General features: G+C 33.2%; 1 protein-coding gene across 1 annotated transcript in view; it reads left to right on the forward strand.

Moving 5' to 3' along the window:
* Positions 1 to 6,060, forward strand: part of LOC141343790 (nectin-4-like) — a 38,226-nt gene extending 32,166 nt beyond the window's left edge. The window contains exons 9-11 of the mRNA XM_073848435.1: positions 1,465 to 1,527; positions 1,988 to 2,176; positions 5,782 to 6,060. Of these exons, the coding sequence (XP_073704536.1) occupies positions 1,465 to 1,527; positions 1,988 to 2,176; positions 5,782 to 6,060 (531 nt within the window). The remainder of the gene's footprint in view (positions 1 to 1,464; positions 1,528 to 1,987; positions 2,177 to 5,781) is intronic.
* The last annotated feature ends 6,866 nt before the right edge of the window (positions 6,061 to 12,926 follow it).

Here is a 12,926-nt window from a genome sequence, read left to right on the forward strand (position 1 = left end):
TTTGCATTTTGGCATTAATTTAGTGATGTGTGAAAAATGTCCTTGTATTTTGATAAATATAATGCAAAAAACCCACACATTTTTAGTTTAAAGTATTTATAATTAGTTACCATTTTTATACTATTTAATTCATACCAATTTTTTTTTTAATCAGCATATAATAACATATTGCAGTGTTTAAATTAGAATATTAATCATCTTTGACAATGAGAATTATAACAAAAAAAAAATAATGAGATGAATGAGGCTAAATATTCTTAATTGTCATTAAAATAATTTCACAATCTAAAAAAAGTTCTAAAAATAGACTTATTTGTATTTCATATTTATGTGTCACTTCTGTAATTCCTGTCATTCAACACAAAATCAAAAGAAAGATATAAGAAATTATATTCTGCATAAAAAGCATTTTGGCATTATTTTTGTGATGGTGTGGAAAATGTCCTTGTATTTTTATAAATATAATGCAAAAAAAAAAGTTTGTGAAAAGTATTTAACATTAGTTAGCATTATTGTACTATTTATTTCATACTGATTTTTTTTTTTTTTTGCATTGACATTATTGTCATAATTTAAAAACTTGCATGTATTCTCATTGCCGTAATGGAAATAATCAGTATTTATATATTAAATGGTGTTTATTATCCTGCCTTTAATTTATGCTGATTTTATTTGTAAAAATATTTGTATTACTGTATTTTTTTATTTTGATCCAAAACATATTTGACAATAATAATTATGAATAAATAAATAAATGAAAAAAAACCCCTCAAAAGTAAAGGAATAAAATTGTGGATTGAAAAATGTTCTTAGATGTCATGAAAATGTTCACAATACAAAAAAGTATAGTTAAAACTATATATAAATAAATATAAAAACGTATGTCTTAAGTAGCACGGGTATATTTGTAGCAATAGCCAAAAATGCATTGTATGGGTCAAAATTATCCATTTTTCATAAGGATAATAAGTAAAGATCTTGTTCCATGAGATATTTTATACATTTCTTACCGTAAAAATATATAAAAGCTTAATTCTTATTAGTAATATGCATTGCTAAGAACTTAATTTAGACAACTTTGAAGGCAATTTACTCAATATTTAGATTTTTTACACCCTCAGATTCCAGATTTTCAAATATTGTCCTATCTTATCAAACCATACGCCAATGGAAAACATATTTATTCAGCTTTGAGATGATATAAAACTCAATTTAAAAAAAAAATGACTCTTATGACTAGTTTTGTGGTCACATATTAAGATTAAACCATAAACTATAAATGTGTTATTGTTATATTTCACCTACTTGTTCTGGTTTCACTGTAAATGTGTCTCTGTAAACATGATTCTTGTTGTTACAACCTGCAGCATTAATCTAAAGTGTTGTAATTTACTTGGAATGGATTTAAATTTCTTACTATGCTTTTAAAGTATTGTGATCTGTGTGTGTTTGTGTTGTTTGCAGCCGGAGGACAGTTCTCTGATTCAGGCGGACAGTGTTATAAAAGGCAGTGTTTTATCAGTAGCGGTGAGTTTATTTCACACATGTGACCCTGTCTCAAGTCGCCAAAAATACATCGTATGGGTCAAAATTATAGATTTTTCTTTTATGCCAAAAATCATTAGGAAATTAAGTAAAGATCATGTTCCATGAAGATTTTTTTGTAAAATTCCTACTATACATATATCAAAATGTAATTTTTGATTAGTAATATGCATTGTTAAGAACTTAATTTGGACAACTTTAAAGGTGATTTTCTCAGTATTTTGATTTTTTTTTTTTGCACCCTCAGATTCCAGATTTTCAAATATTGTCCTATTCTAACAAACTATACATCAATAGAAAGCTTATTTATTGGGTTTTCATATGATGTATACATCTCAGTTTTGTAAAATGTAACCTTATGACTGGTTTTGTGGTCCAGGGTCACACATAAGCACACGTATGTGATACCATCAGCAGCATTAACATGTCTGCATCTCTGTAGGATCGTTCAACGCTGAGCGACATGAGAGCCAGACATGTAGACGGAGAGTATGATAGTCTGGGACGTCCCGCCATCTACACGCCGTACCGACCGGAGCGAAACGGCAAGAAGCAGAGAGAGATGGAGGAGGAGAGGAACGAGCGTAGACGCAGAACTGAGTCCTACATCAAATCCAGTAATATGTCACTGGTGAGTGTGGCGGTCTACATCATGAACCCATTTTAAAGAGATAGTTCACCCAAAAATGAAAATTTGATGTGTATCTGCTAGGGCTGGGCGATATGGCCTAAAAATAAAATCCCTGATTTTTTTTCACAAAAAATCCGATTTATGATTTAAATCTATTTTTTCCCCCCCTACTTCTTTTAGCATGTAAAGAAACCCCAGCTTTTCCACAATATATATATATGGGCACCATATATTTTGCAGTATACATTGCAACTGCGTCAGTGATCGCTTTCCACCAGGCCCCAGTCTTATCATACCAGACACAGTAAATGTTTGTAAGACAAATAAATATGAGATGAGAGGAAAATATATATTTCCATGCTTTTCTCTTGCACTTATATCGTATACAAAAATATACAATTTTGAACACAGAAATATTAAATGATTTAAATAACTGAAACGATCTGCCAGCAGGTGGTGGTAAAACACTGATTTAATTACTGAATCATTTCATTCATTTGATTCGTTCGAACGGATGGTTCGTTCAAGAATAAAGCAAGTGACTCTTAATGAATGGGGAATTGAATCATTTCACTAGATTGGTTTAAAAACGCACGTTCATTCATAAATGAAACACCGCTGTGTTTGAGTGGAGATGCTCAGCTGTGACTTGTTTCAGACTACTTTTGACGACGAAATAGAGCAAAATCAGGCAATAGTGTTATAGTCAGAAAATGTAAGTCACTTAATAACTTCTTGTTTATTTAACTGTTGTAATAAATCAATATCTCGTTTACAAACTCCCTTAAAAATGATTAAAAGCTGTCACTCATCTTAGTTCGCAATCTCACAAAGCTCTATTATAATAAACGAAGCTACTGCCCACTCTCTCTACACTTGAGATACATTAGTCAACGTGCAAAACACATGGAAACCTTTGAAGCTCCACTCAGTGCAAACACTAATATGCTGGTCGGGTCAGTCGCACATGGTGCTCCTAAATATTTTTTCATAGTCGCACGTAGTAGTTTCTTTTTGCCCTTGAACGGCTGGTCGCACCATTGAGAAATTAGGTCGCACTCTAGAGCCCTGATATGCAAATAATTCGCCATTGTCTTCAATCATCTCTCTACTCTGTTTATGTGGTAAGTGAAATTGTATGTACTGTAATGTAACAGCTAATCATGTCCCCTTAGTGACTCGCGTTATTTTACCAGAACGCGTTGTTTTCCGTTCTGAATATATATATATATATATATATATATATATATATATATTTATTTATTTATTTATTTATTTTTAAATCGTGATACTTCGATTTAATAAATTAAATCGTCTTAAAACGTAAATTTGAATTAATCGAAAAAATCGAAAGAATCGCCCAGCCCTAGTATCTGCTTACCCCCAGGGCACCCAAGATGTAGCTGACTTTGTTTCCTCAGCAGAACACAAACGAAGATTTTTAACTTAAAATTTAAAAAAAAGTTACAAATCTTCGTTTGTGTTTTTCTGAGGAAACAAAGTCACCTGCATCTTGGATGCCCTGGGGGTAAGCAGATACACATCAAATTTTCATTTTTGGGTGAACTATCCCTTTAATGACAAAAAATAGAACACAAAATAGAACACTTTTTTTTATTCTTATTAACATTAATGAACTCGATAAAAAGGTTTGTCCAGACAAACTTTTAGGTTGACTTGAGAAAGCCTGTTCAGAAAGTTTTAAAAGGTTTAAGACAGCTCTTAGGTTTTGCCCATGTTGCTACTTAAGCCGAGTTCAGACTGCATGATTTTAGCCCCGATTTTGACTCGCCGACAGGTTTTGAGAAATCGCAGACAAATCGGTGCTCGTTCACGCGAGTGACAATCACACAGTGTGAACTCTCAAAGACGCGATCTGAGAGAATCACTCTCACCGACACCCGTGAGATATTTGGCATGCTAAATATCTGGACCTGTCGGCGATTCAAAATCATGCCGTGTGAAAGGTGATCTGACTGAAAATCACGTCGGCGATTACCTACAGCCAATGAGAGAGCAACATCCAGGCCAGCGGGAAGTTGGGGGAGGAGTTACGGAGGTATAGACCAGGGTTCCTCAAATCTTACTCTGGAGGTCCAATGCACTGCAGAGTTTAGCTCCAACCCTGATCAAACTCACCTACCTGTGATTCTCTAATGATCCTGAAGACCTTGATTAGCATGCTCAGGTGTGTTTGATTAGGGTTAGAGCTAAACCCTGCAGCGCATTGGACCTCCAGGGTAAGATTTGAGGATCCCTGGTATAGACCACAATATCAACAAGAATAACTTCGGCTTCTTTTCTTTTCGCTGCAGATGAGTGCACATGCAATTTGTATGAGCTTCTTGCAGGCTGCCATTTTTTTTATAATAATACCAGTCTCACGTGAGAACTTGCACGCCTGACCTCGCCTTGTTGCCATGTCACTTCTCGCATGTGTTTTGTTGTGAGGCGTAGTTTGCGGACCGGGACAAAGATTCTTCCGATTGTACAGTCATGCAGTGTGAAACCCCCTGTTGCCGATCCATCGTGCAGCGTGAACACAGCAGCGACGGAATGCTACCCCAGATAGTCATGCAGTGTGAAAACATCTGTGACGCGATTGCTTTGAAAATCGTGCAGTCTGAACTCGGCTTTAGACTTTGGCTGATTGTGGGGTGCACAGGTGTCTTTATGACAGCTAACGACCTCAAACAGGTGCTACTCATTTAGAATCATCAGCAGAGTGTAGCTGGACTATTTAAAAGCAAAATAACAGAAATCTGACCGATAAGCAAGTGATCAAATACTTATTTGACACAGGAATTCACAAATAAATATGTGACCCTGGACCACAAAACCAGTCTTAAGTCGCTGGGGTATGTTTGTAGCAATAGCCAAAAATACATTGCATGGGTCCAAATTATTGCTTTTTCTTTTATGCCAAAAATCATTAGGAAATTAAGTAAAGATCATGTTCCATGAAGATTTTTTTGTAAAATCCCTACTGTAAATATATCAATGTAATTTTTGATTAGTAATATGCATTAAGAACCTAATTTGGACAACTTTAAAGGTGATTTTCACAGTATTTAAATTTTTTTGCACCCTCAGATTCCATTTTTTCAAATAGATGTATCTCGGCCAAATATCGCCCTATCCTAACAAAAACCATACATCAATAGAAAGCTTATTTACTAAGCTTTCATATTATATATACATCTCAGTTTTGTAAAATTTAACCTTATGACTGGTTTTGTGGTCCAGGGTCACAATTGTTAAAAAAAAAAATCATACAATGTGATTTCCGGATTTTTATTTTTAGATTCTGTCTCTCACAGTGGAAATGCACCTATGCTGAAAATTGTAGACCCCTCCATGATTTCTAAGTAAGAGAACTTGCAAAATCACAGGCTGATCAAATACTTATTGACCTCACTGTATACATGTATGTATATTCTGAGCAGCTCACTTTACAAGAATTGCCCATTGAATCACAGTTTGGAATCGTTTGAATTGATTCAAAAGGTGAGAAGGATCTAATCTAATGATGCTCTTTCCCAAAATAAAGAACAGCTGTCCTCTTTACTGTAAGCAGATCTCAGATGAGGTTGTTTCTCTTCCAGGACTCAGGGCTTCACCGTGATCAGAGTTCTCCTCCTCCGTCTCTGAGCTCGGGTCCCACCGCAGACGCCGTCACTGACGGATGGAAGCGCGGCTCTCGCAGAGAGATTCACGGAGCGGAGCGAGAGAGACTTCCAGAAGGAGAAGAAGAGAGCTCAGCGGTCAACTCCTACCATCTCTCCGAAGCCACTTCAAACTACTTCCAGTGCAGCAACGGCGGACTGATGCCGAAAGCAAACCCCAACGCCATCATCATACACTCCCGCGGACAGATCATCTGATCAACTACACGTTATGAAGCCTTGTGCTGATCGGCGGTGCGTGCAGATCGATTATCTGTAAACTCTTAACAGCATCAGTTCACAAAAAATGACCAATGACTCGCCCTCATGTCAGTCAAACCTGCATGACTTTCTTTCTTCTGTGGGACATCGGTGTTCTTCAAAGCATGCCGTCGCATGATATCACGAGTCTTTTGAAGTCATCTGTGAAAAACAGACTAGTCTAAATCAGTTTGAGTCGCTGTTCGCTGATCATCTAACATCTGCAAAGCGCTCAGATCTCATTTGCGTCACTAATGTTTGAGACACTCGGTGTCGTTGATGTCAAACCTGGATTTGTTGAATTAGTTACTGCGTTAGATATATGAATCAACAATGAATTGATATTTGGCCGAGACACAACTATTTGAAAATCTGAGGGTGCACAAAAATCTAAGTGTTGAGTTAAAGTTGTTCAGATGAATTTCTTAGCAATGCATATTACTAATCAAAAATACGCTTTGATATATGTGACCCTGGACCACAAAACCAGTCTTAAGTCGCTGGGGTATAATTGTAGCAATAGCCAAAAATACATTGCATGGGTCAAAATTTGAGATTTTTCTTTTATGACAAAAATCATTAGGAAATTAAGTAAAGATCATGATCCATGAAGATTTTTTGTAAAATACCTACTGTAAATATATCAAAATGTAATTTTTGATTAGTAATATGCATTGTTAAGAACCTAATCTGGACAACTTTAAAGGTGATTTTCTCAGTATTTTGATTTTTTTGCACCCTCAGATTCCTGATTTTCAAATAGATGTATCTCGGTCAAATATTGTCCTATCCTAACAAACTATGCATCAATAGAAAGCTTATTTATTGAGCATTCATATGATGTAAAAATCTTAGTTTTGTAAAATTTTACCTTATGACTGGTTTTGTGGTCCAGGGTCACATATATATGGTAGGAAATTTACTGAATATTTTCATGGAACATGATCTTAATATCCTAATGATTTTTGGCATAAAAGAAAAATTTGACCCATTTTTTGTAATAAATTTGTGATAAATTTGTTATTATTCTTTACAAAAAAAAATAAAAGCATTAAAAAAAACATTTGTTATATATTTATTTCAGCTATTTGGAAAGACAATCCCCCAGTTTCACAGACAAAGCTTAAACCTAGTTCCAGACTAAACTGCAATTCTGAGCCGTTTCAACTGAAAGAAACTTACACTTACTGATCCTAAAATATATCAATGCCTTTGTTTTGCCTCAAGATGCACACCAATAATGTTTATTCTAACTCACGTTTATAATGTCTTAATTGAATTATGACTTAATCCTGGTTTAGTCTAAGCCCTGTCTGTGAAACCAGGCCCATATGTCTAATTTAATTAGCTGAAGTACTACAATAACTAAAACTGAAATAGAAATAATAAAACTAGATTCAAAATAATAATAAAAATGACATTGAAACTTTGAAATTTACTGAAACAAAATAAAAAACTAAATATTAATTTAAATTAGTTCATGGTGCATTAACTAAACTTTTAATTAAAAAAAAAATAGTAAATGTTTGAATTGGCATCAAATCAATTCTATTGAAATATGTACTTATTATATAAGTAATATATATGTATATGTATATATAAATAAAATATATTCGACTATGATTATGATGGCTAAAAGAAACTCATACAGGTTTGGAATGACATGAAGGTCGAGTATATGTTTTTTTTAAATGTTTTTTTGTTTGTTTGTTGGAACTGTTCCTTCAAGCAGATGATCAGCACAAACTCTTGGATGTTATGATGAGATGATGAGTGATTCTCCATCCGTCACTGGATCTTATGAGACGCTTCAGAGAGATTCAGACAGACAGTAAAGGAGCTGTACATTATGGTAGACTCCAACAGTGACGTTTCTACTGAAGCAAGTCTTGCTGATCATAATTTGTTTGTGGTTTCGACACGCTCTACCTCTGCAGAACTCACAGTGCCAGCGCAACACAAACTCTGATGGTCAAGAGTGGCCTTTTATGCTACTTTCATGATACTTTCTCATATTATTTGGCAAATGGCATCTTTTGACGTCTATAAATTGATTTATTCCATATTAATCGGTTATAAGGCAAAATAAAAGTCTGATAAAGTAAAAATGCTAAATAATATTAGAATTTAAAACTGTTTTCTATGTGAATATCTGTTAAAGTGTCATTTATTTCTGTGATCAAAGCTGCATTTTCAGCATCGTTACTCCACATGTCACATGATCCTTCAGAAATCAATCAAATATGCTGATTTCCTGCTCAAGAAACATTTCCGATTATTATCAATTTTGAAAACAGTTGTGCTGCACAATATTTTAGTTGAAACTGTGATGCATTTTATTTTTTAGGATTCACAGATTAATAGAAAGCTCAAAAGAACAGCATTGATTTGAAATGGAAATCTTTTGTAACATTAAAAGTCTTTACTGTCACTTTTGCTCCATTTACGCCAGATAAAGTATTACATTTGTACAAAGATTTCTACAGAATGGCAGTGGTTTGCACAAGAATGTTGTGCAGCTGTTTTCATCATTGATAATGTTTCTTAAATAGCAAAAAATGATTTCTAAAGTGACTGGAGTAGTGTTGCTGAAAATTCAGCTTTGATCACAGAAATAAATGACATGTTCACAGATATTCACATAGAAAATGGCTATTTTAAATTGTAATATTGTTTCACATTTTTACCGTACTTTTGACTAGATAAAAGCAGTCTTGGTGAGCAGAAGAGACTTTCAAAAACATGAAAGTCATACTTATTCCAAACTTGTGACAGAGTATCTGATATAAAAATGTTTATATATATATATATATATATATAAATGCTATATAAAATATTTGTATTTGAAATCAGTTTTAGGTATATGACATTATTCCTTTAGAAGAACATCTTCCACCAGTCACAGTTTTAAATTAATTTCAACCTGATTAACAGGTTTCTTCTCTACAATTATATTTACTGTACAAAAACTCCAACACTGTATGTTTTTACAGTATTGCACTATTTGTAAATGTTGTGTAAATGTGCTGTAGGTGACTAGTAGGTGTTTTTTACTTCACTAACTAGTGTTAACGTCCAAAGCTGTAGTAGATGTGTTTTCTAAGTGTTTATTCAAAGAAAAGATGATTGATCTGTGAAGAGATTTAATAAATGTTCATGTGAATAAACGTTCCCTGAACGCTAGTTTTTGGTTTGCTGAACGTTTCCAGAACGTTAATCTAACATTCCCAGAATGTTGGTTTTTGGAATGTTATTCTAACATTCCCCTAACTTTAATATAACATTTTCAGAACATTCGAGAAGGTTAGTTTTTGGTTTTTAAAATGCTATTTAACATTCCCCTAATCTTAATATAACATTCCCAGAATTCGTTTTTTTTTTTTTTTTTTTTTAGAACGTTAATCTAACGTTCCCAGAATGTTGGTTTTTGGTTTTAAGAACATTCTAACATTCCCAGAATATTAGGTTTTGTTTTTTTAAGAATGTTATTCTAATATTCCCCTAACGTTAATATAACATTTTCAGAACATTCGATTTTGGATCCCAGAAAGTTCGTTTTTGAAAACTCCAACACTGTATGCTTTTACAGTATTGCACTATTTGTAAGTGTTGTGTAAATGTGCTGTAGGTCACTAGTAGGTGTTTTTTACTTCACTAACTAGTGTTAACGTCCAAACCTGAAGTAGATGTGTTTTCCCTAGTGTTTATTCAAAGAAAAGAAGATGATTTCTCTGTGAAGAGATTTCATAAATGTGAATGCACCATTGCCTGAACGCTAGTTTTGGTTTGCTGAACGTTCCCAGAACGTTAATCTAACATTCCCAGAAAGTTAGTTTTTGGTTTTTAGAACGTTATTCCAATATTCCCCTAACGTTAATATAACATTTTCAGAACATTCGATTTTGGATCCCAGAAAGTTCGTTTTTGGTTTGCAAAACATTATTCTAACATTCCCCTAATGTTAATATAACGTTCAGCCTTGGTGAGCACAAGAGACTCTTTCAAAAACATGAAAAAAATCAAACGTATTCCACCGAATTATATTTACTTTACAAAAACTCCAACATTGTATGTTTTTACAGTATTGCACTATTTGTAAAATATTTTCTAATTTCTTATTCAAAGAAAAGATGATTGATCTGTTAAGAGATTTAATGTTCATGTGAATAAACGTTCCCTGAACGCTAGTTTTTGGTTTGCTGAACGTTTCCAGAACGTTAATCTAACATTCCCAGAATGTTGGTTTTTAGAATGTTATTCTAACATTCCCCTAACTTTAATATAACATTTTCAGAACATTCGAGAAGGTTAGTTTTTAAAATGCTATTTAACATTCCCCTAATCTTAATATAACATTCCCAGAATTCGTTTTTTTTTTTTTTAGAACGTTAATCTAACGTTCCCAGAATGTTGGTTTTTGGTTTTAAGAACATTCTAACATTCCCAGAATATTAGGTTTTGTTTTTTTAAGAATGTTATTCTAATATTCCCCTAACGTTAATATAACATTTTCAGAACATTCGATTTTGGATCCCAGAAAGTTAGTTTTTGAAAACTCCAACACTGTATGCTTTTACAGTATTGCACTATTTGTAAGTGTTGTGTAAATGTGCTGTAGGTCACTAGTAGGTGTTTTTTACTTCACTAACTAGTGTTAACGTCCAAACCTGAAGTAGATGTGTTTTCCCTAGTGTTTATTCAAAGAAAAGATGATTTCTCTGTGAAGAGATTTCATAAATGTGAATGCACCATTGCCTGAACGCTAGTTTTGGTTTGCTGCACGTTCCCAGAACGTTAATCTAACATTCCCAGAAAGTTAGTTTTTGGTTTTTAGAACGTTATTCCAATATTCCCCTAACGTTAATATAACATTTTCAGAACATTCGATTTTGGATCCCAGAAAGTTCGTTTTTGGTTTGCAAAACATTATTCTAACATTCCCCTAATGTTAATATAACGTTCAGCCTTGGTGAGCACAAGAGACTCTTTCAAAAACATGAAAAAAATCAAACGTATTCCACCGAATTATATTTACTTTACAAAAACTCCAACATTGTATGTTTTTACAGTATTGCACTATTTGTAAAATATTTTCTAATTTCTTATTCAAAGAAAAGATGATTGATCTGTTAAGAGATTTAATGTTCATGTGAATAAACGTTCCCTGAACGCTAGTTTTTGGTTTGCTGAACGTTTCCAGAACGTTAATCTAACATTCCCAGAATGTTGGTTTTTAGAATGTTATTCTAACATTCCCCTAACTTTAATATAACATTTTCAGAACATTCGAGAAGGTTAGTTTTTAAAATGCTATTTAACATTCCCCTAATCTTAATATAACATTCCCAGAATTCGTTTTTTTTTTTTTTAGAACGTTAATCTAACGTTCCCAGAATGTTGGTTTTTGGTTTTAAGAACATTCTAACATTCCCAGAATATTAGGTTTTGTTTTTTTAAGAATGTTATTCTAATATTCCCCTAACGTTAATATAACATTTTCAGAACATTCGATTTTGGATCCCAGAAAGTTAGTTTTTGAAAACTCCAACACTGTATGCTTTTACAGTATTGCACTATTTGTAAGTGTTGTGTAAATGTGCTGTAGGTCACTAGTAGGTGTTTTTTACTTCACTAACTAGTGTTAACGTCCAAACCTGAAGTAGATGTGTTTTCCCTAGTGTTTATTCAAAGAAAAGATGATTTCTCTGTGAAGAGATTTCATAAATGTGAATGCACCATTGCCTGAACGCTAGTTTTGGTTTGCTGCACGTTCCCAGAACGTTAATCTAACATTCCCAGAAAGTTAGTTTTTGGTTTTTAGAACGTTATTCCAATATTCCCCTAACGTTAATATAACATTTTCAGAACATTCGATTTTGGATCCCAGAAAGTTCGTTTTTGGTTTGCAAAACATTATTCTAACATTCCCCTAATGTTAATATAACGTTCAGCCTTGGTGAGCACAAGAGACTCTTTCAAAAACATGAAAAAAATCAAACGTATTCCACCGAATTATATTTACTTTACAAAAACTCCAACATTGTATGTTTTTACAGTATTGCACTATTTGTAAAATATTTTCTAATTTCTTATTCAAAGAAAAGATGATTGATCTGTTAAGAGATTTAATGTTCATGTGAATAAACGTTCCCTGAACGCTAGTTTTTGGTTTGCTGAACGTTTCCAGAACGTTAATCTAACATTCCCAGAATGTTGGTTTTTAGAATGTTATTCTAACATTCCCCTAACTTTAATATAACATTTTCAGAACATTCGAGAAGGTTAGTTTTTAAAATGCTATTTAACATTCCCCTAATCTTAATATAACATTCCCAGAATTCGTTTTTTTTTTTTTTTTTTTTAGAACGTTAATCTAACGTTCCCAGAATGTTGGTTTTTGGTTTTAAGAACATTCTAACATTCCCAGAATATTAGGTTTTGTTTTTTTAAGAATGTTATTCTAATATTGCCCTAACGTTAATATAACATTTTCAGAACATTTGATTTTGGATTCTAGAAAATTAGTTTTTGTAAACTCCAACACTGTATGTTTTTAACAGTATTGCACTATTTGTAAATGTTGTGTAAATGTGCTGTAGGTCACTAGTAGGTGTTTTTTACTTCACTAACTAGTGTTAACGTCCAAACCTGAAGTAGATGTGTTTTCTCCAAGAGTTTCTTCAAAGAAAACAAGCTGATTGATCTGTGAAGAGATTTAATAAATGTTAATGTGAATGAAAATACAGAAAGGCACAACGGTATGTTTCACTAGAAATCTCGGCTGATTGTTCAGAATGACGTCTGCCGATACCGACGGCTTGAAT

Source organism: Garra rufa, chromosome 10 (assembly GCF_049309525.1).
Source record: "Garra rufa chromosome 10, GarRuf1.0, whole genome shotgun sequence".
NCBI classification, from domain to species: Eukaryota; Metazoa; Chordata; class Actinopteri; order Cypriniformes; family Cyprinidae; genus Garra; species Garra rufa.